At 44.9% G+C, this 26956-nt stretch overlaps 1 protein-coding gene across 1 annotated transcript; it reads left to right on the top strand.

The window, feature by feature from the left end:
• The first annotated feature begins 98 nt into the window (after positions 1-98).
• Positions 99-26956, top strand: LOC101130799 (protein artemis). Its single transcript, XM_055353782.2, has 7 exons — positions 99-236; positions 3839-3889; positions 21344-21403; positions 25079-25180; positions 25908-25980; positions 26163-26303; positions 26670-26956. Exons 3-7 carry the CDS (start codon positions 21387-21389, stop codon positions 26898-26900), a joined length of 564 nt encoding a protein of 187 aa, XP_055209757.1. The 5' UTR covers positions 99-236; positions 3839-3889; positions 21344-21386; the 3' UTR covers positions 26901-26956.

The raw sequence follows: 26956 nt of genomic DNA, 5'->3' as shown, positions 1-26956 counted from the left end.
GTTACCTCAAAAAGTTTAGTTTTAAAAATCGAGATTGATTTCTCATCGGGAAAATTTTGGCAATCAGGATAATTCTCATCTTTCTAGATTTCGCCTAATGATAGACGTCTTCCACGATGATACCAAGGCCTAATTCCTTCAAAGAGAAGACATCATCAATGATAGACTTGGTGTCTTACAGTTGAGGGCTTGAAAACTCCTAAAAGTTGTTCCCATGTGGACTTTACCTCCACCAGGTAGAGATGCAGGGGAAAAAGCTTACCCCCAAAGCCTTGCATTTGTTCCATCATGAAACCTCAGTTTGCAGACTATATTGACTAAACATTTTTCAAATTAATAATCACGAATCCTAATTATTATTATTATTTTTGAGACAGAGTCTCATTCTGTCACCAAGACTGGAGTGCAGTGGCATGGTCTTGGCTCACTGCAACCTCCACCTCCCGGGTTCAAGTGATTCTCTTGCCTCAGCTTCCCTAGTAGCTGGGATTACAGGCGCCCGCCACCATGCCTGGCTAATTTTTTTGTATTTTTAGTAGAGATGGGGTTTCGCCATGTTGGCCAGGCTGGTCTTGAACTCCTGACTTCAGCTGATCCGCCCGTCTCAACCTCCCAAAATGCTGGGATTACAGGCGTGAGCCACCACGCCCGGCCTCCCAATTGCTTTTATACCAATCTTTCAGTAACGGAACCCTGGAAATAGTATCAAATTAAAGGATAAAGTACAACACATACTACAACATAATTTGCTTAAGACTATTTGTAGCCTAAACTCAAAGTGCCTCCCCCAAATAGTTAATTTTATATTTTTTGTACTTTGTTTAAAAAGAGTGATAAATTTAGGAAAATACCACCTGTATGCATTTTCCTTAATCTTATTTACTAAGACCTTATGTACTTTTTATTTTTGAGATAGGGTCTCACTCTGTCACTCAGGGTGGAATGCAATGACATGATCCTAGCTTACTGCAGCCTTGACCTCCTGGGCTCAAGCGATCTTTCAGCCTCAGCCTTCCAAGTAGCTGAGACTACAGGTGCACGCCACCATGCCTGGTTGATTTTTAAAATCTTTTGTAGAGACAGGGGTCTCCCAAACTCCTGACCTGAAATGATCCTGCTACTCAGCCTCCCAAAATGCTGGAGTTACAGGTGTTGAGCCACTGCGCCTGGCTCCTGTTTCTGCTTTTCTTTTTCTCTTGGTTCCTGTTTACTTCCAGCTGTTGTGCTTTCTCCCTGAGTCAGGTTCAAGTTATTGCTGAGTGAGGCTGAGGCAGCCTCTTAGGTGTGAGATTTGTGCTTGGCCACTCCCTTTGTCACAGGCCAGACTCTAGATTGGTTGTCCACTGAGGGGATGATCCAGGTCCCAGCCAGACATGCCAGAGTGGCAGAGCCCCCCAGTAAGTGGTGTAGAAGAAACTCCTTAGAGGGGTGGGGTATAGGCATTCTGAGGACTTGCCTGCACAGGTGACAATAATTATTTTGGGCTTTCTTCTTTTAACAAAGCAGTAGGTTACATTTTCTTACTATGTGGGGCTATTCTACATTTGAAAAAATGAGATCAAGCTTTGAGACACGGTATGTCATTGAAACAATCATTTACTTCAAGCATTTCCCCTGTTAATCATCTTCACCATTAAACTAACTGAAGGAAAAAATGGATAATTTACTAACCATGAATTTTGTCAACAAACTTCCCATAAAGGAGAATCAAGTGAGATTTTAATAGGAAGATAAAAGACTCTGCCAGAAGTATTTTTTTTTTTTTTTTTTGAGACAGAGTCTGGATCTGTCACCCAGGCTGGAGTGCAGTGGAGCGATCTCAGTTCACTGCAAGCTCCACCTCCGAGGTTCACACCATTCTCCTGCCTCAGCCTCCCGAGTAGCTGGGACTACAGGTGCCCGCCACCACGCCCGGCTAATTTTGTGTATTTTTAGTAGAGATGGGGTTTCACAGTGTTAGCCAGGATGGTCTCGATCTCCTGACCTCGTGATCCGCCCGCCTTGGCCTCCCAAAGTGCTGCCAGAAGTATTCTTTACTGGCTTGACCTTTGTCCCCAGATACGTAAATATATTTATGTAACGAATCTCCCTGACAGTAGAAAATGTGTAATTTCCAATCTGAATAAAACTGAGCTACATCTGAATAACTGAAAAGAGTATGATATTACTTTGATTATTTTAAAAGTGAAAGGGAAAATATCTAAAAATTGGACATCGATGATACTTCTAGACACTTGATTATGTAGTTCTTGATTAATTTCTCGTTGGCAGGATCCAGAAGATAAAAGTGACCCCCTGGAAGCTGGTAAATATTAGCATTTCCACTGGTTCCATCTTTCCAGGCTGAAAATAAACAAGATTGCATTCAATAACAACACCAACAGCAACTAAAGATTCACTTCAAGACATCATTTCTTTAAGAGCTGACACCCTGAAGTACGGTTACTTTCAAGGCCTTATGTTCTAGGTGATGAAACAGGAGCATTGCCGTCTTGGACAAGCCCCTCATTCTAAAGTTTACCTTAATCAAAAACCACCTAAATCCAAAAGGCATCAGCCTAATGGCTAAGGTCACCATAACCATAAACCATAGATAACATCTCCAACCAGAAACGTTCCAAACTCCTCCCTGACCAGAGATATGTTAGCCCCAAGATAACCCCTCTCTGGCCAGGAAGATGACGGCCTCGAGATAACCCTGCTTCCGGCTGCCAGAAAGATGTCTGCCCCAAGAAAGCCTCCCCTCCTCCCAGAGACATTCCAACCCTACCATAAAACTTCTCGCTCACACGGAAACATTCCAAGCTTGTAATAAGCCCCTCACCCTAAAACCAATATATACTCTTCATCTGTAAGAGAAAGTGCTCCTGACAGAAGTCTGCCAGGAGCCCCTCTCAGGTTTTATCTAAAGAAAACCTGTCTTTGTTAAGCTGCATTTTGTGTGTCTTTCCTCTTTCTTTAACTCTTACACTAGGTGTCCTGCATTTTTTATTTCTTTGAGACCTATCAGTATACAGCAGTTCTCTCATTTTAAACAAGACCAACATCTCTCCTTTTACACTAAATACAACTTCAACTAATTTTTTACTCATTGCAGTAACTACTAGTTGACATTGGTCAAAAATCATTGAACGTAAATATATACACCGACTATGTACCCATAAAAATTAAAAAAAAAAATTTAAAAGCTGGCCAGTCATGGTGGCTCATGCCTATAATCCCAGCACTTTGGGAGGCCGAGGCAGGCAGATCATGAGGTCAGGAGTTCGAGGCCAGCCTGGCCAACATGGTGAAACCCCATCTCTACTAAAAATACAAAAAATAGCCAGGTATGGTGGCCGGCACCTGTAATCCCAGCTACTCAGGAGGCTGAGGCAAGAGAATCGTTTGAACCTGGGAGGCGGAGGTTGCAATGAGCTGAGATTGTGCCATTGCACTCCAGCCTGGGTGACAGGGCGAGACTCCGTCTCAAAAGAAAAAAAAAAATTTAAAGCCATCAAACATATATTTCAATACAATACTTGAGACTAAAAATAATTTCACCTTCCATGTCCTTTGCTATGTCTTCAGATCCAACAAAACATGTTAAGTCACAAGAAAGAACAGCCTTAGATGGTACGTTAGAGCTGTAAACATAAAAGAGGTGGTTAGTAATTGTTCGAAATCAACATCCCAGAATCTTTTCCTGTTCCTAATGTCATTGAAACTTGGGGTGGGTTCGCTTCTTTTCTTTGGCTACTTCTAGCAGTGTAAAACATTTTTCACCAATGGCACTTCTACCTGTCAAAGCCTGCCTGAGACTCGGTGTGGAGACTAATTTCCAATATCTAACTTCTAGGATGTGACAAGTGGCAGCAGGATGGCACTGGGGCACACAGTTCAACTCAAGGTAAGGCTGGTGGAACCAGTCCTTTAAACTGTCATCAGAAACGAAGACCTCTTTAGTAACTCTTAGCTCTCCTTGGCCCAGCAGAGGGTTGCTCTGCACGGAACCTCACAACAGCAGCAAACGTGTTTATTGAGTCAGAGGCTCAGTGCTTCACTAGACACTAGGGGCACGTGGAGAAACAAACACAGTCCCTGCCCTCTTGCAGCTGAGAGACTGGCTGGGAGAGAGACATTACAGAAACAATCATTCAAGTAGAGAGAGATGGAAGGTGCTATCAAGTCCAGGGGGATGGAGAACTGTTGGCAGGAGGGAGGAGGTGGGGACAGGGTCAAGGCAAGTCTCCTGGGAAAGGGGAGAGGATCTGAAGCCTGAATGAATAGAGAAGAACCAGTCAAAGGGCATAGAGCCAGCAGGGAGAGAGGGAAGAGAAAGACGACAAATTAATGGCTAGGTCAGGTGTGATGGCTCACACCATAATACCAGCACTTTGGGAGGCCAAGGCAGGAGGATCACTTAAGGCCAGGAGTTTGAGACCAGCCTGGGCAACATAGCAAGACCCCATTTCTACTACATAAAAAAATTAGCCAGGTGTGGTGTCATGTACTTGTAGTTCCAGCTACTCGGGAGGCTGAGGTGGGAGGATCACTTGAGCCCAGGAGGTCAAGGCTGCAGTGAGCTGTGATTGCACCATTGCACTCCACCGTGAGCAACAGAGTAAGATCTTGTCTCAAAAAAAAAAAAAAAAATCTTCAGGCGTGGTGGCTCACGCCTGTAATCCCAGCACTTTGGGAGGCCGAGGTGGGAGGATCACCTGAGGTTGGGAGTTCAAGACCAGCCTGACCAACACGGGAAACCCCGTCTCTACTAAAAATACAAAACTAGCTGGACATGGTGGTGCATGCCTGTAATGAGCTACTTGGGAGGCAGAGGCAGGAGAATCCCTTGAACCTGGAAGGCAGAGGTTGCGGTGAGCCAAGATCACACCACTGCACTCCAGCCTGGTCAACAAGAGCGAAACTCCATCTCAAAGAGCAAAGCAAAACAAAACAACAGCAACAAAAAAGGCTATTGTTCAGAGAACAAAGTGGAGTATTGGGACAAATTAAGGTATAAGAGGTATGCAGGTATAAGTCTAGTTGGTTGTCCTAAGAGTGAAAGGAAGTCACCAAAAAGATCAAACAAGGTACACCATGATCAAACTGGACTTCTATCCTCTGGATAGAGTGTGGATAATGGATCGGAGGGGGACCAAGTGTATGTGATAGGCCCAAGTGAGTGGGACTTGCAGTAATCCCAGCAAGGATTTGCTCCTGCCTGGAATGTAAAAAAGCAGCAGCACCCCACACTCCATCCTAACAATGAGAGAAAAAAAAAAAAAAACCAGAGAAACTGCAGCATCATGACTTGTCGTGAACTCAACAGTGAGCGGTGTTTGCAAGGCAAGTTAGAAATCAAATTCCAAGGAGGACAGACTCCCACTACAGAGAGATGGGGCCAGTAGACAGGGTCAGGTGGCGCAATGTCCAGGCGGAAGAGGTATCTGCTGTACATGCGATAAGACTCAAATCAGCCGAAATTTTAAAGTGTTGGAGACACAGTGAGAACGGTGTGTTAGATGGAGTTCCCACTGACTCACAGCCTCTTTTGTCTTTTTTTGTTTTTTTAGATGGAGTCTCGCTCTATTGCCCGGGCTTGAGTGCAATGGCGTGATTTCAGCTCATTGCAACCTCTGTCTCCTGGGTTCAAGTGATTCTCCTGCCTCAGCCTGTCCAGTAGCTAGGATTTCAGGTGTCTGCCACCACATCCAGCTATTTTTGTATTTTTAGTAGAGGTGGGGTTTCGCCACGTTGGCCAGGCTGGTCTCGAACTCCTGACCTCAAGTGATCCACCCGCCTTGGCCTCTGAAAGTGCTGGGATTCCAGGCATGAGCCACCGTGCCCAGCCATGCAGCCTCTTTTCCATGGGCCTTCACTAGGGGTTGACGAGAAATATTAGGAGTGAGGCAAGAGGCTAGAGAGACACCTCCACAGGGCAGTTAGTTAGCTGTGGCAATTGGACTGGCACTAGACTGCCACCTGACCAGGTCTGCTCTCATCGTAAGCAGAAGCCTTAAACTGCTGGAAGAGGGGCATGAAACCCTCTCACCACCAGGGTGCAGGTGAAGCCCTGTGGCTGCTGCAGGGAGGATAAAAGCATAAGCCCTTTACCCCTGAGGAAGGGATGAGAAACAATTCTACACCAAAACCAAGCAGAGTTCTGCTGCTTGTAGGAAGGGGCAGGAATCTTCCACCAAGGCAACCACAGATAGAAGGCAAAAATGTGTTTGCAAGAGAGAAGGAGCAGGCATGCTGAGAAAGCCCCACTCACAGAGCCCAGGCACGGGGACGCTACCTAGAATTCATGCTTCAGACTATCTAGATGTTCAGGAACTCCCTGTGTTACCCACAGGCTAACATACATTGAGTAACAAGCAACAGCTGTCTACATTGGGGAGGGCAACAGGAGGAAGACAGGCTGTTCTATGAGTCACAGGGAACATTGAACGCCAAGGGTAGGGCAGGACCGCTGAGAAAAAGTCTGGAACAACTGCATCCCACACCAGACACATAGCAGAGGATTTTATACCAGAGGATTTGAGAGCTGGTGGTGCGCTCAAGGTCATCACAGCAACAACAAAACCCTACCCAGCTCAAGCCCAGTCTAGACTAACTCAACTCCCCACACTAACAGCCTGTCAAAAAGGAGAGATGTGTTCAAATTCAGGTGTAAAACATTACCTTCAGTCTCTACTGTTCTTATGTATGATAACTGGCTTTTGATTTTATAAAATTATCACTGGGCACGGTGGCTCATGCCTGTAATCCCAGCACTTTGGGAGGCCGAGGTGGGGTGGATCACCTGAGGTCAGGAGTTCGAGACCAGGCTGGCCAACATGATGAAACCCCGTCTCTACTAAAAATACAAAAAAATTAGCTGGGTGTTGGGGCACGTGTCTGTAATCCCAGCTACTTGGGAGGCTGAAGCAGGAGAATTGCTTGAACCCAGGAGACGGAGGTTGCAGTGAGCTGAGATCGCGCCATTGCACCCGAGCCTGGGCAATAAGAGCAAAACTCCATCTCAAATAATAATAGTAATAATAATTATCAGACACACAAGAAAGCAAGAAATAACCCATTGTTAAGAGGCAAAGCAGTCAAAAGAATCAGACACAGATAAGACCCAGATGTTGGAACTCTCAAACAGGGACTTTAAAATACATAGGATTAATTTATCAACAGATTTAGTGGAAAAGGTGGCTAACATTCATGAACACATGAGGAATTTCATTAGAAAGGTAAAAACCAGAAGAGAGTCAAATGGGATTTCTAGAAATAACAGAAATGAAGAAGTCCTTTGACAGGCTCATCAGTAGACTTGATACAGCTGAAGAAAGTCAGTGGCCTTGAAGACAGAGGAAATTATTCACACTGAAACACAAAGGAAACTTTAAAAAAAGAGACAAAACAGAACTTGCAAGAGATTTGGGATGATATCAATTATGAAACACCCTAGTGTATGTGGCATCAGGATCCCAGAGGAGGAACAATAACAATAGTCTGAAGCAAGAGAGGAGGACAGATTATATGAGCTGAAGTAGTCACAGCTTCTGGCACTTCTTGGCTGACAATTTCCATTTTGGCCAGTAGCTCTGAGCTTTAGTGGTAGTGATGGGGAAAGAGAACTGGAAAAAACTCTGTAGGCCTGATTTCATTTGTATTGGAAAAAGCAGGGAGATAACGAGGACGTGGGAGAGATCAGATTGAAAAGGAGAAGGTGCAGGAGGGCAGGATTTGGAAGAGTTTTTGAAATTTGGAGAGAGGACGTTAAAATTTGTGAGTAACTACTGCAATTTGGCTCATTGGAGAAAGGGTGAGAATGTCAACATTTTCTACATTCTGTGAGTAGAATATCCCCATGAATGATTTATGTTAATGTGTTATTTCTGGTGTTTTGGAGGTTTCTTTGGAGTGAAAAAACTCATTGGTTGTGAGTTTTTTGGTTGTGTTTTGTTTTTTAAAAATAGCTCATGGTTTGTTGTGTGCCAGACGCTCCCCTCTACCAAGCAGTTAATTCTCACACAACACCTTGAAAAGGTGCTATTCTTATCCCTTCTTTGATGACATGAGACACAAACCGTTAAAGAAACTTGCTCAGAATCTCGCAGTGAGTAAGACACAGGGTTTCAGTCTGCTAAGTGGACTCTAAAGATGGCATGTTTCACCATTGTGCAAGGCTTAATTATTAAAAGCCAGCTTTTGCATCCATGATTGCATTGAATGTCCATGGTGATTTGGATTACTTCTCAGTTTTTTCAATTTTGTTTTAAATTCGCAAGTAACAATTGTATAAATTGGTGAGGTACACTGTGATATTTTGATACAAGTATACATTATGGAAAGATTAAGTCAAGCGAATTAACATATCCATCACCTCATATACTTAACTTTTTAAAATGATGTGCACAGGTAAAATCTACTTTGTTAGCAATTTTGAAATATACATGTGTAGTCACTGTGCTGTGCAGTAGATCTCAAAAACTTAGTCCTTGCTGAGCGCAGTGGCTCACGCCTATAATCCCAACACTTTGGGAGGCTGAGGTGGGTGGATCACCTCAGGTCAGGAGTTTGAGACCAGCCTGGCCAACAAGGTGAAACCCCGTCTCTACTAAAAATACAAAAATTAGCTAGCCATGGTAGTGTGCGTCTATAATCCCAGCTACTCGGGAAGCTGAGGCAGGATAATCGCTTGAACCTGGGAGGTGAAGGTTGCAGTGAGCCGAGATCGTGCCACTGCATGCCAGCCTGGGCAACAAGAGCAAGACCCGTCTCAAAAAAAAAAAAAAAAAAGAAAAGAAAAAATGAAAACTGTCTACCATACAGTCTTATGCTTCTTTATGGGCTGTTGAAGATACTCTCTGGTTTTGGCATAGGCCACAGTGGAACCCACCGTGAGCTCCCAAGACCATAACTGATTAGTCCATCACAGAGCACACCTGCAAGAACAAAGTGGCTGGGCCATAGACCACTTCCAGCCTCAGCTCACCCTGCAAAGGGACAGTCTTCTCTCATCATCATCTGGGTCCTGCTGTGAAGGCCTCAGATCCCAGTAGGGCCTTATCCTTCCTTCTTCATTGTATTTCCTTTAGGAGTTCCTTAGTATCCTTTCTTGCCCATCAAAGAAGTTCTAATAATGTTCAAAAAGGGTAGAGTCGGCTGGGTGCAGTGGCTTACTCCTGTAATCCCAGTACTCTGGGAGGCCGAGGTGGGCAGATCACCTGAGGTGAGGATTTCAAGGTCAGCCTGGGCAACATGGCGAAACCCCGTCTCTACTAAAAATACAAAAATTAGCCGGGCATGGTGGTGGGAGCCTGTAATCCCAGCTACTCGGAAGGCTGAGGCAGGAGAATCTCTTGAACCCAGTAGAATTGCTTGAACCTGGGAGGCGGAGGTTGCAGTGAGCCAAGATCTTGCCATTGCACTCCAGCCTGGGTGACAGAGCGAGACTCCGTCTCAAAAAAAAAAAAAAAAAAAAAAAAGAAAAAAAAAACGGTGGAGTCTGCCCTTTCCTCTAGGAGGTTCCTTCCCCCACCTCTTTCTCTCCTGGTAGTTTCCCTTTCCACCTGGCAGAGCTGATTCTTTTGCTAAAGTTCCTCCTAACCCATCAGTCTCTTTTCCCTCCTCCTCCTCCTTCCTTCCTTTCTCCCTACCTGCTATAGTTTGAACATTTGTCTCCTTCAAAACTCATGTTGAAATTTAATTGCCTTTGTAATATTACGAGATAGGACCCTTGGGAAAACTATTAGATGGTGAGGGCTCTGCCTTCATGTGTGGGATTAATGCCCTTATAAAAGGGTCAGTTCAGCCCCTTCCTGCCCTCTCTCTTTTTGCCCTTTCCTCTTCCACCCTATGAAGACAAAGACAAAGCCTTCTTCCCATCTGGAGGACGCACGTTCAATGCACCATCTTGCAATGAGAATGCCCAAACTGCAGGTGCCTTCATACTGGACTTCCCAGCCTTCAAAACTGTGAGCCAATAGACTTCCGTTCATTATAAATTACCCGGTCTTGGGTAACCTGTTATAGCAGCATAGACTAAGACATCACCTCTTCTCTCTGCCTTCTCTTCCTCTTCTTTTTTCTTCTCCTCCCCCTCTTTCTTCTCCTTTTTCTTCTTCCTCTCTCCTCCTTCTCTTCTTCTTTCTGTTTCTCTGCCTATCCAATCCCTCCCTTGCACTCTCTTACTATATATATTGCAAATAATGATAAGAAAGGAAATGATCTTGCTGATATGCCTAGATGTGAAGTCATCAAAGGATTTGCCCTTTACAGTCACCCTTTATCTCAATTCAGTCAGTCCAGAAATTCAAATATGTGCCTTAAAAATTAGGGAACCATGGATTTCCAGTCATTTTTCCTACTAGTTATAAAATCCACAATAAGTAAAACTGCTACATGAGTTAAATACTTTTCACTGGCTAGGCTACAGCGGTTCAGGCCTGTAATTCTAGCACTTTGGGAGGCCGAGGCGGGTGGATCGCTTTAGGTCAGGAGTTCAAGACCAGCCTGGCCAACATGGTGAAACCCCATCTCTACTTAAAAAAAAAAAAATTAGCCCACTGTGGTGGTGGGCACCTGTAATCCCAGCTTCTTGGGATGCTGAGGCATGAGAATCATTTGAACCTGGGAGGTGGAGGTTGCAGTGAGCCAAGATTGCACCACTGCCCTCCAGCCTGGGCTACAAAGTAAGACTGTCTAAAAAAAGAAAACAAAAAACTTTTCTTTATTGATAGGCGTCAGAATTAAGGAAGTTGTTTTTTGCTGGAGGCAGAAATATGGGGCCAGATTTCATTACCACACTTCTCTGAATTTAAGAACTTTCTGATTTTGTTGCCTTTTGAGAAGCATTTCGGAAATCACCTCCTGGCCAAGAATAAACCTCTAGTGAGAAACTTAATGCATGCAGCACTTTGAAAAACAAGTTATAGAATTCCCTGTGGGATGTTTTTCTTTTTTTTTTTTTTTGAAGCTGAGTCTCACTCTGTCGCCCAGGCTGGAGTGCAGTGGTGTGATCTCAGTTTACTGGAACCTTTGCCTCCTGGGTTCAAGTGATTTTCTTGTCTCTCTCCTGAGTGGCTGGGACTACAGGCGCCCTCCACGATGCATAGCTCATTTTTTTTTTTTGTATTTTTAGTAGTGATGGGGTGTATTAGTCAGGGTTCTCTAGAGGGACAGAACTAATAGGATAGATGTATGTATAAAGGGGAGTTTATTAAGGAGAATTGACTTACATATGACAACGTGAGGTCTCACAATCGGCCATCTGCAGGCTGAGGAGCAAGGAAGCCAGTCAGAGTCCCAGAACTGAAGAACTTGGAGTCTGATGTTCAAGGGCAGGAAGCATCCAGCACGGGAGAAAGATGGAGTCTGGGAGGCTAGGCTAGTCCAGCCTTTTCACATTTTTCTGCCTGTTTATATTCTAGCCACGCTGGCAGCCGATTAGATGGTGCTCACCCAGATTGAGGGTGGGCCTGCCTTTCCCAGTTCACTGACTTCCCTGTTAATCTCCTTCGTCAACACCCTCACAGACACAGCCAGGAACAATACTTTGCATCCTTCAATCCAGTCAAGTTGACACTTAGTACTAATAATCACATGAGGTTTAACGGTGTTGCCTAGTCTGGTCTCAAATTCCTGACCTCAGGTGATCCGCCTGCCTCGGCCTCCCAAAGTGCTGGGATTAGAGGCGTGAGCCACCGCACCCAGCCTGAATGTTCTTTTGAGCATGTGTCACTTCCAAATGAAAAAAAAAAAAGTATCTAATTTTTTCCAGTTCTTTCTGGTAATAAATTCATCTTCCCTTTAATAGGGCTCTATTAAAGTTTTAATAACAGAATTGTCTTTTGTTAGTAATGAGTAGAATGGATGACCTATTCATTTGCTTATTTACCCATCCACACTAGAAATAGAGTACTAAGGGGTACAAAGACATGGTAGGTTTTTACCTCAGTGAGCTCCTAATCTGGTGGAAGGTATAAGAAAACAGACTTTTGCCGGGCGCGGTGTCTCACGCCTGTAATCCCAGCACTTTGGGAGGCCGAGGCAGATGGATCACTTGAGGTCAGGAGTTTGGGACCAGCCTGGCCAACATGGTGAAACTCCACCTCTACTAAAAATACAAAAATTAGCTCAGCTTAGTGGCATACACCTGTAATCCCAGCTACTCGGGAGGCTGAGGCAGGAGAATCGCTTGACCCTGGGAGGCAGAGGTTGCAGTGGCCAAGATTGTGCCACTGTACTCCAGCCTGGGCAACAGAGCGAGGCTCTCAAAAAAAAAAAAAAATTCTTTTGAGAGAGTAGACTTGGGACATTTTTATATATTGCATGTAATATGGATGCGGCCTCTGAGAACAGGGGTGCCAATAGCTAGAAAGGTGAAATTGGCCCTGAACTTTCCACTTTCCATGTACACAGGTGTTGTCTAGATTTGCAAGGCTGAGGAACTGATATCATGGACAAAAAACTGTTCAGAACTTTCTTATTGGCAGTCCTTCTGCAATCAAGGACCCAGCCAATTATTTGCACTGGACTGGGTACCCTGGGACCAGTGGGAAGCCACGTTGCAGATGCTGGAAAAGATACCAGATTAAAAAACTGCACTAAGCCTTGATAGATAAGAGCTTATTGGGGACTTTTAGGAGCTGACACAGCAGCAGCACTTCAAGGGGCTGAGTCTTATTTTTTTTCCTTTTTTAAGACACAGGGTCTTTTTCTGCCACCCAGGCTGGAGTGTGGTAGGGCAGTCATAGTTCACTGCAGCCTCCAACTCCTTGTCTCAGGGGATCCTCCTGCCTCAGCCTTCTGAGTAGTTAGGACTACAGGTGTACACCACCATGCCCAGTTAATTTTTATATTTTTTGTAGAGAGAGTCTCACTATGTTGCCCAGGCTGGCCTTGAACACCTGGCCTCAAACTCCTGTCTTCAAGCAATCCTCCCTCCTTGGCCTCCCAAAATGCTGGGATTATAGGCATGAGCCACCGCACATGGTCCCCAAGGGATTGAGTCTTAAACTCATGTTTCCTGATTTAAAAAAAATATACATCGTCGGGCATGTTGGCTCATGCCTGTAATCTCCACACTTTGGGAGGCTGAGGCGGGTGGATCATTTGAGGTCAGGAGTTCATGACCAGCCTGGCCAACATGGAGCAACCCTGTCTCTACTAAAAATACAAAAATTAGCCAGGCGTGGTGGTGCCTGCCTGTAGTTCCAGCTACTCAGGAGGCTAAGGCATGAAATCACTTGAATCCAGGAGGTGGAGTTTGCAGTGAGCAGAGATTGTGCCACTGCACTCAAGCCTGGGTGACACAGTGAGACTCTGTCTCAAAAAAAATAAATGAATAAAGCTAAACATAAAAAATATACACCATCTTCCCCTTCCACCAGACATCCATTTGCTGTAGGAGATCTGCAGAGAGCAGAGGAGAGTTGACCTGAGTCCCTTGCATTGAGCCAAGGCCTGCTAGTGGCAGATTGCTTCTGCCTGTGAGCCCTAGCTGACCTCAGCTTTCCTTTGCTCTGATACTAATCTTGCTTATGATTGTACTTTGATGCACTCTAGTGAACAACTCATTATGCTCTGCACATCTGGGGTCCCCAACATGAGCCCCAGATTTGATGGTTTAAGAGGAGGGCTCACTGGACTTGTGGCTATGATGTATTACAGTGAAAAGATCCAAAGCAAATGAGCAAAAGGAGAAGGAGCATAGCGTGAGCTCCAGAGGAAACAACGCTCAAGGTTCCAAGAGTCCTGTCCCAGTGGAATCACACAGGCCATGCTCAGTTCCTCCTGAACCAAGTTGTGACAACACATGAAATGGTGTCCACCAAGAAAGCTTGTTAGAGACTCAGTGGCCAGGGTTTTTATTTGGGGCTGGTTACATAGGTACCCGCTGCCTAGCATGTACCAAAATTTCAGGCTCTCAGGAGAGTGACATAAATCAGATTGTTTGTACACATGTGTTAAGCAGTGTGAGCCACTCTTATCAGGAATGGTGAGAACACCCCTGAGATCTCAGTTGCCCAGTGCCAGTGGAGGGCCAGCCCTGCCAGCCTGCCTTTCTAAAGACAGCAATCTCAGCTCTACCCTGTTAATTCTTTCCTTTACCCTTGATATGATTTGGCTTTGTCCCCACCCAAATCTCATCTTGAACTGTAGCTCCCATAATTCCGATGTGTTGTGGGAGGGACCCGGTGGGAGATAACTGAATCATGGGGGCGGTTTCCCCCATACTGTTCTCATGGTAGTGAATAAGTCGCACAAGATCTGATGGTTTTATAAAGGGCTTCCACTTTTGCTTGGCTCTCATTCTGTCTTGTCTGCTGCCATGTAAGATGTGCCTTTTGCCTTCCACCATGATTGTGAGGCCTCCCCAGCCATATGAAACTGAGTCCATTAAATCCTTATTAGCAGTGTGAAAATGGACTAATGAAACCCTCCTTTTGCTTTTGACAACCCATGTCTGCTTCTGCCACTTGAGAAAGAACGAAACTACCTTCTGCTTGTTCTAAGACTATCTATTGCTAGTGCTCTAAATTTAACTAAGTAGGCTGGGCATGGTGGCTCACACCTGTAATCCCAGCATTTTGGGAGGCCAAGGCAGGTGGTTCAACTGAGGTTAGGAGTTTGAGACCAGCCTGGCCAACATGGTGAAACCCCATCTCTACTAAAAATACAAAATTAGCTGGGTTTGGTGGTACACACCTGTAATCCCAGCTACCCCAGAGGCTGAGGCAGAAGAATGGCTTGAACCTGGGAGGCAGAGGTTCCAGTGAGCCAAGATTGTGCCATTGAACTCCAGCCTGGGTGACAAGAGTGAAACCCCATCTCAAAAAAAATAAATAAAATAAATAAATGGACGAATGAATGTAACTGATTAGTGGAGCTACTATTACTTACCCGGTGCTGCCAATAAAAATTTGATAGTTGTTTTAAATAGGTCAGAAAAGAGATTTCTTTCTACAGGTCCCTTCTGGCCCTGACATTTCTTGCACATCATTAATCTCAATATTTGATCTTGTAAAAACTGGACTTTGATCTCAGGTTCACAAAATTTTTCTACTGAGGATGTTATAATCCTGTTAGCAAAAGCCAGCCTATCATGGGTGGCACTAAAATCAAGGTTGTCTTTACTGCAATAAAATAATCAGTTTGGGTGGGGTGCGGTGTCTCATGCCTGTAATCCCAGCACTTTGGGAGGCCAGGGTGAGTGGATCACTTGAGTTCATAGCAGAAACCCATATCTACAAAAAATACAAAAAAATTTAGCCAGGCATGGTGGCATGTGCCTGTAGTCCCAGCTCCTTGGGAGGCTGAGGTGGGAGTGTAGCGGGACAATCAAAGACGGGAGAGACTGAACAGAGTTCAGGAGAGCCCTTTATTATTAAGGTGATCACTGGCTCAGTAGGACTAGGGTCCAGAAAGTCTGAGCACCAGACAAAGAAAAAAGCCACGTTTTAAGCAGTCAGTGGCTGGGAGCTATGTGATGCAGGAAGCGTACTTACAGAAGCGAGAACAAAGACAGTTGATCAGTCTTTTACATTTATCTATACTACATGTTCTACAGCCCTGGGAAACCATGTTTCTTTATCAACTTTGTAACTTTGCAGCTGCCCTAGGGAGGTGAAGCAGGAACTCACTGAGCCTCAAGGAATGTGAAAGTAGTGAGAACAGGTAAGTCTCTCTGAGCACAGAAGGAAAAACAGGCAGTTAGTATTCTTCTCTAACTTAGACTATGGGGGTGCTACATTATACTAAGCCCAGAGGGGAAAGTTAATTTTCTGGCTTTACATATTGTAAAATTCATTAATTTCCTCTTCAGGAGGATTGCTTGAGCCCAGGAGGTTTAGGCTGCAGTGAGCCATGAAAGTGCCACTGCACTCCAGTCTGGGTGACAGAGTGAGACCCTGTCTCAAAAAAAACAAAAACCAAAAAAGACAAAAATCTATTTAAAGGTCAGAACTTGGAAATGATGCCAAAACAAACTTATCAGTGAAGAAGTAGTTAAAATAAAAATGATCTGTTATCTAGTTGATCTCAAAGCACTCAAGACTCACTGATGTCAAACAACTCAAAGAAGGGGACTTCTTAAATCTTAAAGGTTAGTACTGCCTTCCTCGCTCATCAACATTTAGGCTGTTTCTGCAGAGATTCCTGGCAGCATTGGGATTATGTTGTCTTAGGTGGGGGAACCTAGAGGCCAACCCTGGGATAAGGCTTCGGAGTACAAGGGGGTTATTCAGGAGGAAAAGAACCATAGGTAAGGGGTGGAAGAAGCAGCAAGGCAGGGAGGAACCCAACAGAGTACGTTATCCAGTCGGATACTGTGGCAGGTAATGGAAGCTTAACTCCTACTGGAGAAGTTGCTGGAGCCAGTGTAAAACATACGCCTCAGACTTATTCCTCCTGAGCTATGAGGTTGCTGGGGGATTGATTGATTGATTGATTTCGAGAGAGGGTCTCACTCTGTTGCCCAGACTGGAGTGCAGTGGTGCAATCTTGGCTCACTGCAATCTCTACCTCCCAGGCTCAAGCGATTCTCATGCCTCAGCCTCCTGAGTAGCTGGGATTACAGGCATGTACCACCACACCCGGCTAATTTTTTTTTTGTTATGGAGTCTTACTCTGTTGCCCAGGCTGGAGTGCAGTGGATCTATCTAGGTCTTTAGTTTTGTTTGTTTAATCTCATTGACCCTCTTGCTAAGATGCGTTTTAATATTTTTCTTTTCTTTTCTTTTTTTTTTTTTTTTTTGAAGAAGAGTCTCACTCTGTCGCCCAGGCCGGAGTGCAGTGGCTCAAACTCAGCTCACTGCAACATCTGACTCCTGGGTTCAAACAATTCTCCTGCCTCAGCCTCCCAAGTAGCTGGGATTACAGAATCCCGCCACCATGCCCAGCTAATATTTGTGTTTTTAGTAGGGACGGGGTTTCACCATGTTGGCCAGGCTGGTCTCAAACTCCTGGCTTCAGGTGATCCACCCACCTTGGCCTCCCAAAGTGTTGGAATTACAGGTGTGAGCCACCATGCCTGGCCACATTTTAATATATTTAATAGAGTGTAAAGTGTTCATTAACATAATTGCTAAATCCTTTTATTTAAATTGTGGGATAGAGTAAGAAAAATAAACATAAATTACAGGCTGTCATAAGGAAGGGATGACAGCTAGAAGAATACAGATAGAATGGGTAACTTTCGGTCTGGCAGAATAAAATGCATCTGTCCAATGTGAGGTAGTCAAGGGGAGAAAAAAGTCTGGTGCATAGAAAATGCAAAGAAGGCAGAAAAAGTCCAATTATATCTTACTATATATAGGAAAGGATTTAATTGTACCTTTGGTCAAAAGACAAATTCTCAGTTTAAGTTAAAAAAATCAGACAAATCTGGCTGGGCCCAGTGGCTCACGCTTGTAATCCCAGCACTTTGGGACCCGAGGTGGGCAGCTCACCTGAGGTCAGGTAGAGACCAGCCTGGCCAACAGGGCGAAACTCCGTGTCTACTAAAAATGCAAAAAATTGGGTGTGGTGGCGGTCCCTGTAATCCCAGCTCCTTGGGATGCTGAGGCAGGAGAATCGCTTGAACCTGGGAGGCAGAGGTTGCAGTGAGCTGAGATCGTGCCACTGCACTCCAGCCTGGGTGACAGAGCGAGACTCCATCTTCATAAACAAACAAAAAGGTTAGACAAATTCATGAGTATTAGTCTATAAGAGACATAGATAAAACAGAAGGATAAATACAGGTTGAAATTTGAAATTTTGGGGGAAGAAGAAAAAATTACTAACCAATTAGAAGGCCAAAATGTCAGAGTGACAGTTTTTAATATCAGAAAGTAGACTAGAAGGCAAAGAAAGACAAGGTTTAAAGAGGGTGTCACTGTTAAAAGGAGCCATGGGTCATATGGACGTATGTGCCATTGACAAAATAGCGTCCAGCTGAAGTAGAAACTGCGAGAACCTGTCACCCAGTGCTTGATCTGAGGAGAACCACAATGACTTAACAGAATGTGGGTTCATTACGTGGATTAGTTCTTAAATCATTGTGGGAGTTGGCAGAGCAGTTTGTCCCAGTGTCACAAAGAGTCTGTTTACTTTTTTTTTTTTTTTTTTTTGAGATAATCTCACTCTGTCACAGGCTGGAGCACAGAGGCGTGATCTCAGCTCACTGCAACCTCCGTCTAACCGATTCAAGCAATTCTCCCTGCCTCCGCCTCCCTAGTAGCTGGGATTACAGGCCTGAACCACCACACCTGGTTAATTTTTGCATGTTTTAGTAGAGATGGGGTTTTGCCATGTTGGCGAGGCTGGTCTTGTACTCCTGCCCTCAGGTGATCCTCCCGCCTCGGCCACCCAAGTGCTGGGATTACAGGTGTGAGCCACTGTGCCGGGCTTCTGTTTGCTCTTAAGCTGCTTACAGCCAGTGCCTCCCTCCTACCCACATTTGGGCAAGCTGACAAAAAGGCCCATGCCTGCCTTAGCACTAAGGCGAAGTTCAAACCAGGCATGTCCAGGCCCAACCCGCACTGAAGTGGAAACCAGGGCTACTTGCTCCTACTCTCTCTTAAGCCACAGGAAACACTTCTGTCCCCAGCTCAGGGACTGCACTGCCCTCCCCGAAAGTCCTGTGATGAGACTGAAGTTTTCTTCTCATTCTCTGTCGTGTGTGTGCTCGCGTGTGTGTATGTGCATGCGTGTGTGAGTATGCACACATAGTGTGTGCACATGTGTTGGTGTGCATGATATCATCCACCTCCGCATCTGACCTTTGATTGGGAAGGGGATTTGTCCTCCCTCTGCAGAGCGGTCACAACAGCAGGGTTGTTCCTGTTGTCTCTGGCATTCAGCTTGAAGTTACTACAGGTCAGCCCGGCCAGCAGTCAGGAAGGAAAGCTGGAAGAGAAGTGGAGGGGAACAGAGACAAACTGGAAGGCAGAGTGGCCCACTAGAGCCCAGCAGGACAGACCGAAACCCATTTCTGTCTCTCACTTCCTCTGGCCTCAATAGTGCTGGTCTCCCGCTTTGGCTCTGAAGCACATGCACCTGCCCCAGGACTCGGAGGAGCTGCACACAGGCACCCAGCAGAAGCTGATGTTGCTGCGGCCCTGCCCCAGACTCTGAGTTAAGCCAGAAGGTCAACAATGTTCACGAGCTGTTACCATTTCTGGCGCCCTTCAGAGCATTAAAAAATCCCTACTAGTTCACATCTGCCTTCTGAATGTTTACTGTGGGCAACAACATGGAAAGGGGTTCTAGGAAACAGTTCCAGCTTAGGTGAGTTGACATAGTACAAACAAGGCCACCGCAGAATCAGGGCAAGAAATAGGAAATCAACAATTGTCACTGAAGAGCTTAACATGCCCCTCCCAGATGCTGAAAGAAGGAGGCAGGAAACAAGATGCAGAAAATGTGTAAATGTGGACTAATGAACAGAACTTTAAACCCAAGGAAGAAAATAGTATTTTGGGGGGTGCTCATGACATTTACAAAAACTAACCATGTACTGTGTCACAAAAGAAGGCAATGATGTTGGAGATCAGAAACAAAGGGACAGCTAAAATCTTCCCATACACGTGGAAACTAAATGCATACAATAACTGACCCTTTGGTTAAAAAGGAAATTGTACGATAAAGCAAACATACAATATGTAGAACTGATATGTCTAGGGTTGGGGGCTCACATGTGTAGTCCTAGCACTTCGGGAGGCCAAGGTGGGACAATTGTGTGAGTCCAGCAGTTCGAAATCAGCCTGGGCAATACTGCAAAACCCCATGTCTACAAAAAAACCTTAAAAATTAGCCTGGTATAGTAGAGTGTGCCTGTAGTCCCAGCCACTCAGAAGGCTGAGGCAGAAAAATCACTTGAGCCCCGAAGTTTGAGGCTATAGTGAGCCGTGATTGCGCCACTGCACTCCAGGCTGGCTAACACAGCGAGAGCCTGTCTCAAAATAAATAAATAAATAAAGGAGCTGATGGGCAATGGAAATGTGGCATGTCAGAATGTGTGGAACATAGCTAAATTTGTCCTTGAAGGGAAATTGATAGCATTAAATAGATATATTAGAAAAGAGGACGGGCTCAGTGGCTCACACCTGTAATCGCAGCACTTTGAGAGGCTGAGGTGGAGGGATCACCTGAGGTCAGGAGTTCGAGACCAGTCTGACCAATATGGTGAAACCCCATCTCTGCTACAAAACATTAGCCAGGCATGGTGGTGGGTGCCTGTAGTCCCAGCTGCTCAGGAGGGTGAGGCAGGAGAATTGCTTGAACCTGGGAGGCAGTGGTTGCAGCAAGCTGAGATCGTGCCACTGTGCCCCAGCCTGGGCGACAGAGCGAGACCCTATCTCAAAAATAATAAATGGGAAAAAGCCATTTCATACATGAAAATGTAAGAATCCTCATAAAGACAGTAACTGAATCTAGCAGTGTTAAATAGTACATCATGAATAAGATGTTTCATTCCAGAAATGCAAAAATACTTTAACACCCAAACCTTAGACACTGTAAGTTTTAGGACATTAGTGGACTAAAAAGGTGAAAAATCACATTGATCTATTCATCAGATACTTACTGAATGCCTCTTGTGTGCTAGTCTCTGTTTTGATGGCAGGGGGAAATGTACCAGGGAGCGTTCTGCAGCACTTAGAACCAGCGCATGAGGCTGGGTGTGGTGGCTCACACCTGTAATCCCAGCACTTTGGAAAGCCGAGGCGGGTGATCCTGAGGTTAGGAGTTGGAGACCAGCCTGGCCAACATGACAAAACCCTGTCTCTACTAAAAATACAAAAAACTCAGCCTTGCATAGTAGTGGGCGCCTGTCATCCCAGCTCCTTGGGAGGCTGAGGCAGGAGAATCGCGTGAACCCAGGAGGCGGTGGTTGCAGTGAGCCGATACCACACCACTGCGCTCCAGCCTGGGTGACAGAGCGAGAATCCATCTGAGAAAAAAAAAAGAACCAGTGTATGAAGCATCCATGTCACAGACCCATCCAGACTGTGTTCTGAGGCACAAAAGTTAGGACACATGACCACGTTTTTACAAGGACTCAAAATTCAGAGAGAGAGAGAGGAATGGGAGTTGTAGGGATGGGGAGATGAAGGAGGAAAAATGAATCCATGGAAACAGAATTATGTCAGAGGCTTATATGCATTTACAAGGCATTTACTCCGTATTGCCAAATCTGCCTCAAGACAGGTATTATTTTCTTTACAATTTTTTAACTGTTAAAATATTTATTACAATGTAATCGGAATTGTTTATATAGAGAGTCTGAAACTTCTCTTTGCCCCGTTTCTGTGTTTCAGACAGCAAAGGCATATAAAGCCATGAAAAACTGCTATATACATGGTCTCTTATTTTATTTTTATAGATATCTATTGAAATCGAGACTCCTACCCAGATATCTTTAGTGGATGAAGCATCAGGAGAGGTAACTAAATATTAAATATTGATTTTTTTAAAATTAGTGCTAAAATGATTGTTTATCTTTCTCTTTGATTTTGTAGTCAGATGCTCCACCCCTCAGCTATACCCTCAATCTTTCTTTTTTGAGTTTGAATGCTCATTTAACCATAAATAAAAATCTAGTAATTGAGTGGGGTTTTAGGGGCAAAAAAATCCCTTTGTGATTGTGTAAGTCCATTTGGGCTGGACTCACAAAACTACCATGGACTGAGTGGCTTATACAATAGACACTTGTAGCTTAGGGTTCTAGAGACTGGAAATCCAAGATCCAGTCTCCAGCAGATTTCATGTCTGGTGAGGGCCCACTTCCTGGTTCTTTTTTTTTTTTGAGATGGAGTCTCACTCCATCACCCAGGCTGGAATGCAGTGGTTTGATCTTGGCTCACTGCAACCTCCACCTCCTGGGTTCAAGCGATTCTCCTGCCTCAGCCTCTCTAGTAGCTGGGATTACAGGCGCCTGCCACCATGAGCCCAGGTCATTATTGTATTTTTAGTAGAGAGGGGGTTTCACCATGTTGGTCAGACTCGTCTTGAGCTCCTGACCTCAAGTGATCCGCCTGCCTTGGCCTCCCAAAGTGCTGGGGTGACAGGCGTGAGTCACTGTGCTTGGCCACTTCCTGGTTCTTAGATGCTGTCTTTTCCCCTGTGTCCTCCCATAGTAAAGGGGCAAACAAGCTCCCCTGGGCGTCTTTTATAAAGGCACTGATGTCACTCACAAGGCTTCTATGCCCAACAACTAATCACCTCCCAAAGGCCTCCTAATAAAACCACTTTGGGGGTTAGGATTTCAACATAGGGATTTTGGGGAGGGACACGAACATTTAGTCCTTAACAGTGATGTATTTATTTCCCATGTTGTAAAGGATTGGGCATGGCTTATTTTTTGTCACATTTGTTCCTTATTACATGCTAATGATGGGAACCCTGGTGTTGATATTACTACATGATGTAATTGTCACATTTACTGAGTTTTATAATGTTCAGAATTTAAAATGGTGATTAATATTTTTGCAGCAAATTCACGGATATTGTACTTTTTTTCTGAACCCTTATTCAGAAAAGGGGCACTGCCAAGTGGAAAAATTTATTTTTCATCATTAAATTTTGAAGTAGTACTTTTGTGAATGTATGGTTTTAATAAGTAGGACTATAGACATACAGCCCCCGTTTTTTTAACCTTTACAGCTGGTAGGTATTTTCCTATTTTGGTTAATATTGGTTTTGTAGCTTGATTATAGCACAATGCTTTGCGGTGTTTAACTGTGAGGGTGTCTTGTGTTGTTTGAATGTGATCTGAACAGAAACTGACCTTTTCAGTTGTTTCTTCTTTGGAGATCAGACAGTTGAAGTTGAAGTATTCTTCCCATCAAATTTTCCTGAGGGGGGACTACAGAGCCAATTTAGGGAGAATTAAAAAGGAAAAAAAAAAATAGGTGAACCTTAGTAAATGCCATCCTGGATTCTGCCAACTGCTTTTCCGGGGAATAGTGTGATGATGTGTGGCCTTGTCACATCAGGGATATTGGTGAAAGGCATTCCCTGAGCTGGGGGCCGACAGCAGGCTGACTTTTGAGCAGTCTTGCCTCCACTTTGAGTTTTTATGTTTCTTCCTGTGTGCCATGACTTTTGTGCATTGTTTATCCAGCTCCAACCAGGGGGAGACCCATTTGAAAGGGTCCTCCAGAATGAATGGAGACTTCCGTGAGGAGTCACTGTCACTGAGCAGTGACCTGGTGTGTGCAGAGCTCTCCCAACTTACTGATGGCTGGAGAGGCAGTAGTGCCCGCAGGTCTTGCCCTTGCCAAACAGTATGATGTGCAGTGTGTATCGGGACCAGGCCTGATCCAGGCTTTAATATTTTTTTTTTTTTTTTTTTGAGACTGAGCCTCACTCTGTCGCCCAGGCTGGAGTGCAGTAGGGCGATCTTGGTTCACTGCAACCTCTACCTCCTGGGTTCAAGTGATTCTCTTGCCTCAGCCTCCTGAGTAGCTGGGATTACAGGTGCCCACCACCACACCCGGCTAATTTTTGTATTTTTAGTAGACACAGGGTCTTGCCATGTTGGCCAGACTGGTCTGAAACTCCTGACCTCAAGGGATTCACTCACCTCAGCCTCCCAAAGTGCTGGAATTACAGGTGTGAGCCACTGCACCTGGCTGAGGCTTTAAAAATTGTTAAATAGTGGCCAGGCATGGTGGCTCTCACCTGTAATCCCAGCACTTTGGGAGGCCGAGGCAGATGTATCACTTGAGGTCAAGAGTTCAAGACTAGCCTGGCGAACATGGTGAAACCCCATCTCTACTAAAAATAGAAAAAATTAGCCAGGCATGATGGCAGGCACCTGTAATCCCAGCTACTGGGGAGGCTGAGGCAGGAGAATTGCTTGAACCCAGGAGGCAGAGGTTGCAGTGAGCCAAGATCACGCCATTGCACTCCAGCCTGGGCAACAGAGTGAAACTCCATCTCAAAAAAAAAAAAAATTAAATAGCTTTATCGAGATAGAAATCAAGTCACAGACTTGTGTATCCATCACCACAATCAATTTCAGAATATTTTCAGCACCCCAAGGGAAAAAGCCTTTACCGATTGCAATCCCTCCCTATTCTCTCCTTCCCCAACCCCCTGGCAACCACTACTGTATTGGACTCCCTGTCTCCATGGGTTCACCTATTCCGGATATTTCATATGAGTGGAATCATACAACATGTGTTCATTTCTTATCTGGCTTCTTTCACTGAGGATGTTTTCAAGGGTCATCCATGTTGTAGCATGTGTCAGTTCTTTTTATGGCCAAATAATATTTCATTGTATGGCTAGACCACATTTTCCTGATTCATGCATCAGTTGATAGACATTTGAACTGGTTCCACCTTTTGGCTAGTATGAAGAATGCTGCTGTGCTAGCTGGGCATGGCAGTGCCCGCCTGTAGTCCCAGCTATTTGGGAGGCTGAGGTAGGAGAATGGCTTGAACCCAGGAATCTTGATCACACCACTGCACTCCAGAGTAGGCGACAGAGCCAGACTGTGTCTCCCAAAAAAAAAAAAAAAAAAAAGAATGCTGCTGTGAACAGTCAGGCACACATTTTTTGTGGCCATCTGTTTTCACTTATCTTGGTGGCACACCCCTGTAGTCCCAGCTACTGGGGAGGCTGAGGCAGAGAATTGCTTGATCCCAGGTGGCAGAGGTTGCAGTGAGCCAAGATTGCACCACTGCATTCCAGCCTGGGGGACAGAGCAAGACTCTTGTCTCAAAATAAAAATAAATAAATAAATAAATAAATAAATAAATAAATAAATGAAAGTCTTCAGCAGCTGTTTCCCCAGTGACCTTGTATTTTATCATCACTTGTATTTCTGTCTCCATGAGCAAGAATGATCTCAACATATAATTGAAAGTGCTAACATATCACAAGGAACATCTATTACAAACTGGGTAGCATCTCCATTCTGTTATTTTCTACCCGAGGGAAGAGGTAACAGCTGAGTGCCTGGTGTGGTTCAAATTACTGTGGGATTCCATTACCATTGTACTGTAATGGATATGTTTGCAGGAAGCATTTACTATGCATCTCACATGTGTTTGCTTTATTGGGATTTTATATGAGACTCAGAAGTCACTGGGATATATTTCTTTTTCAGGTTTTTATTTCAGGGCAATAATGGAACTATCTTGTACACAGGAGACTTCAGATTGGTGCAAGGAGAAGCTGCTAGAATGGAGCTTCTGCACTCCGGGGGCAGGTACTGGGCGTCGTATAGGTGGTTTTTTGTTTGTTTGTTTTGTGAAACGGAGTATTGCTCTGTCGCCCAGGCTGGAGGGCAGTGATGCAATCTTGGCTTACTGCAACCTCTGCTTCCAGAGTTCAAGTGATTCTCCTGCCTCAGCCTCCCAAGTAGCTGGGATAACAAGTGTGCGCCACCACGCTCAGCTAATTTTGTAGTTTTAGTAGAGATGGGGTTTTGCCATGTTGCCCAGTCTGGTCTTGAACTCCTGACCTCAGGTGATCTGCCAGCCTTGGCCTCTCAAATTGCTGGGATTACAGGCATGAGCCACTGTGCCTGGCCCGTTGTACAGTTCTTGTGTGTATGACTGAATAAAGTTTTATTGTTCTGGCCATAAACAGGTGTGTTGGCTCATGCCTGTAATCCCAGCAGTTTGGGAGGCCAAGGTGGGTGGATCATTTGAGGCCAGGAGTTCGAGACCAGACTGGTCAACATGGTGAAACCCTGTCTCTTCTAAAAAATACAAAAATTAGCAAGGTGTGGTGGTGCACACCCGTGATCCCAAATACTTGGGAGGCTGAGGCAGGAGAATTTCTTGAACCCGGGAGGTGGAGGAGGTGGCAGTGAGCAGACATTGAACTTCAGCCTGGGCAACAGAGCGAAACTCCATCTCAAAAAACAAAAAAAGTTACACATAATTTATATCACATTGGATGGCTAACATCAATTTTTTTCTTCTTTTCAGAGTCAAAGACATCCAAAGTGCATATTTAGATACTATGTTGTGTGATCCAAGATTTTACCAAATTCCAAGTTGGGTAAGTCTGCCTGGAGGAACAGGGTTATCATCTGGGTGTGCCCGTGTTTTTAGTAGGAAGTTTGTAGGGTGACAGGTCATATCGTAACTGTCCCCGTAGGTGTGAGTACCTGGGACTGTTGGGAAGGAAAAGGCTATGTGCGGCTCTCCACCTGTTAAATGTCTCTTTAAAATCCTGTCTAGGAGGAGTGTTTAAGTGGAGTCTTAGAGCTGGGTCAAAGCTGGATCACTCGGAGCCTGTACCATGTTGTGTGGCTGAACTGCAAAGCAGCTTATGGCTATGAATATTTGTTCACCAACCTTAGTGAAGAATTAGGAGTCCAGGTATGGTGACTGTTCATTCTTTTTTTTTTTTTTTTTTTCTTTTTTTGAGAGGGAGTCTTGCTATGTCACCCAGGCTGGAGTGCAGTGATGTGATCTCGGCTCACTGCAGCCTCCACCTCCCGGGTTCAAGCAATTCTCCTGGCTCAGCCTCCTGAGTAGCTGGGATTACAGGTGTGGGCCACCATGCCCGGCTAATTTTTGTATTTTTATTAGAGACAAGGTTTCGCCATGTTGGCCAGGCTAATCTTGAACTCCTGACCTCAAGCTATCTGCCTGCCTCAGCCTCCCAAAGTGCTGGGATTACAGGCGTGAGCCAGTGCTCCCAGCATATTCATTCTTTTCTCTTGCTCCCTTCCATCCTCCCAGCTCACGTTTCCTCCCCCTCCTCGCCTGCTAAATAACTGCAAACAGGGACAGATGGAAGCACCCTATCAAGACGTGTCTGCAGCAGAGGTTGGCGGGCCCTCTGAAGGAATATATCATCTTAGTTCAGTCACATCCTCCAAGGAGAAAATTGACAGAAGCCCAAATGGCTTACAAGAGCCTTCAGTGAAATGCCCCATAGACAAAGTATTTTTCCCAAACTTTGGGTCATGAAATAAATTTAGCGATTGTGACCAGCATTGAAAATAAATTTGAACAAGGAGATATGG

Source organism: Gorilla gorilla, chromosome 8 (genome assembly GCF_029281585.2).
Source record: "Gorilla gorilla gorilla isolate KB3781 chromosome 8, NHGRI_mGorGor1-v2.1_pri, whole genome shotgun sequence".
NCBI classification, from domain to species: Eukaryota; Metazoa; Chordata; class Mammalia; order Primates; family Hominidae; genus Gorilla; species Gorilla gorilla.
This window is presented reverse-complemented; position numbering and strand designations above follow the sequence as displayed.

What these genes read in the sequence shown, in the direction of transcription:
- LOC101130799 (XM_055353782.2), top strand. An exon ending in CTTCTGCACTCCGGGGGCAG is followed by an intron (nt 25,181 to 25,907) that starts GTACTGGGCGTC and finishes TCTTCTTTTCAG; the next exon opens with AGTCAAAGACATCCAAAGTG. An exon ending in TTTACCAAATTCCAAGTTGG is followed by an intron (nt 25,981 to 26,162) that starts GTAAGTCTGCCT and finishes AATCCTGTCTAG; the next exon opens with GAGGAGTGTTTAAGTGGAGT.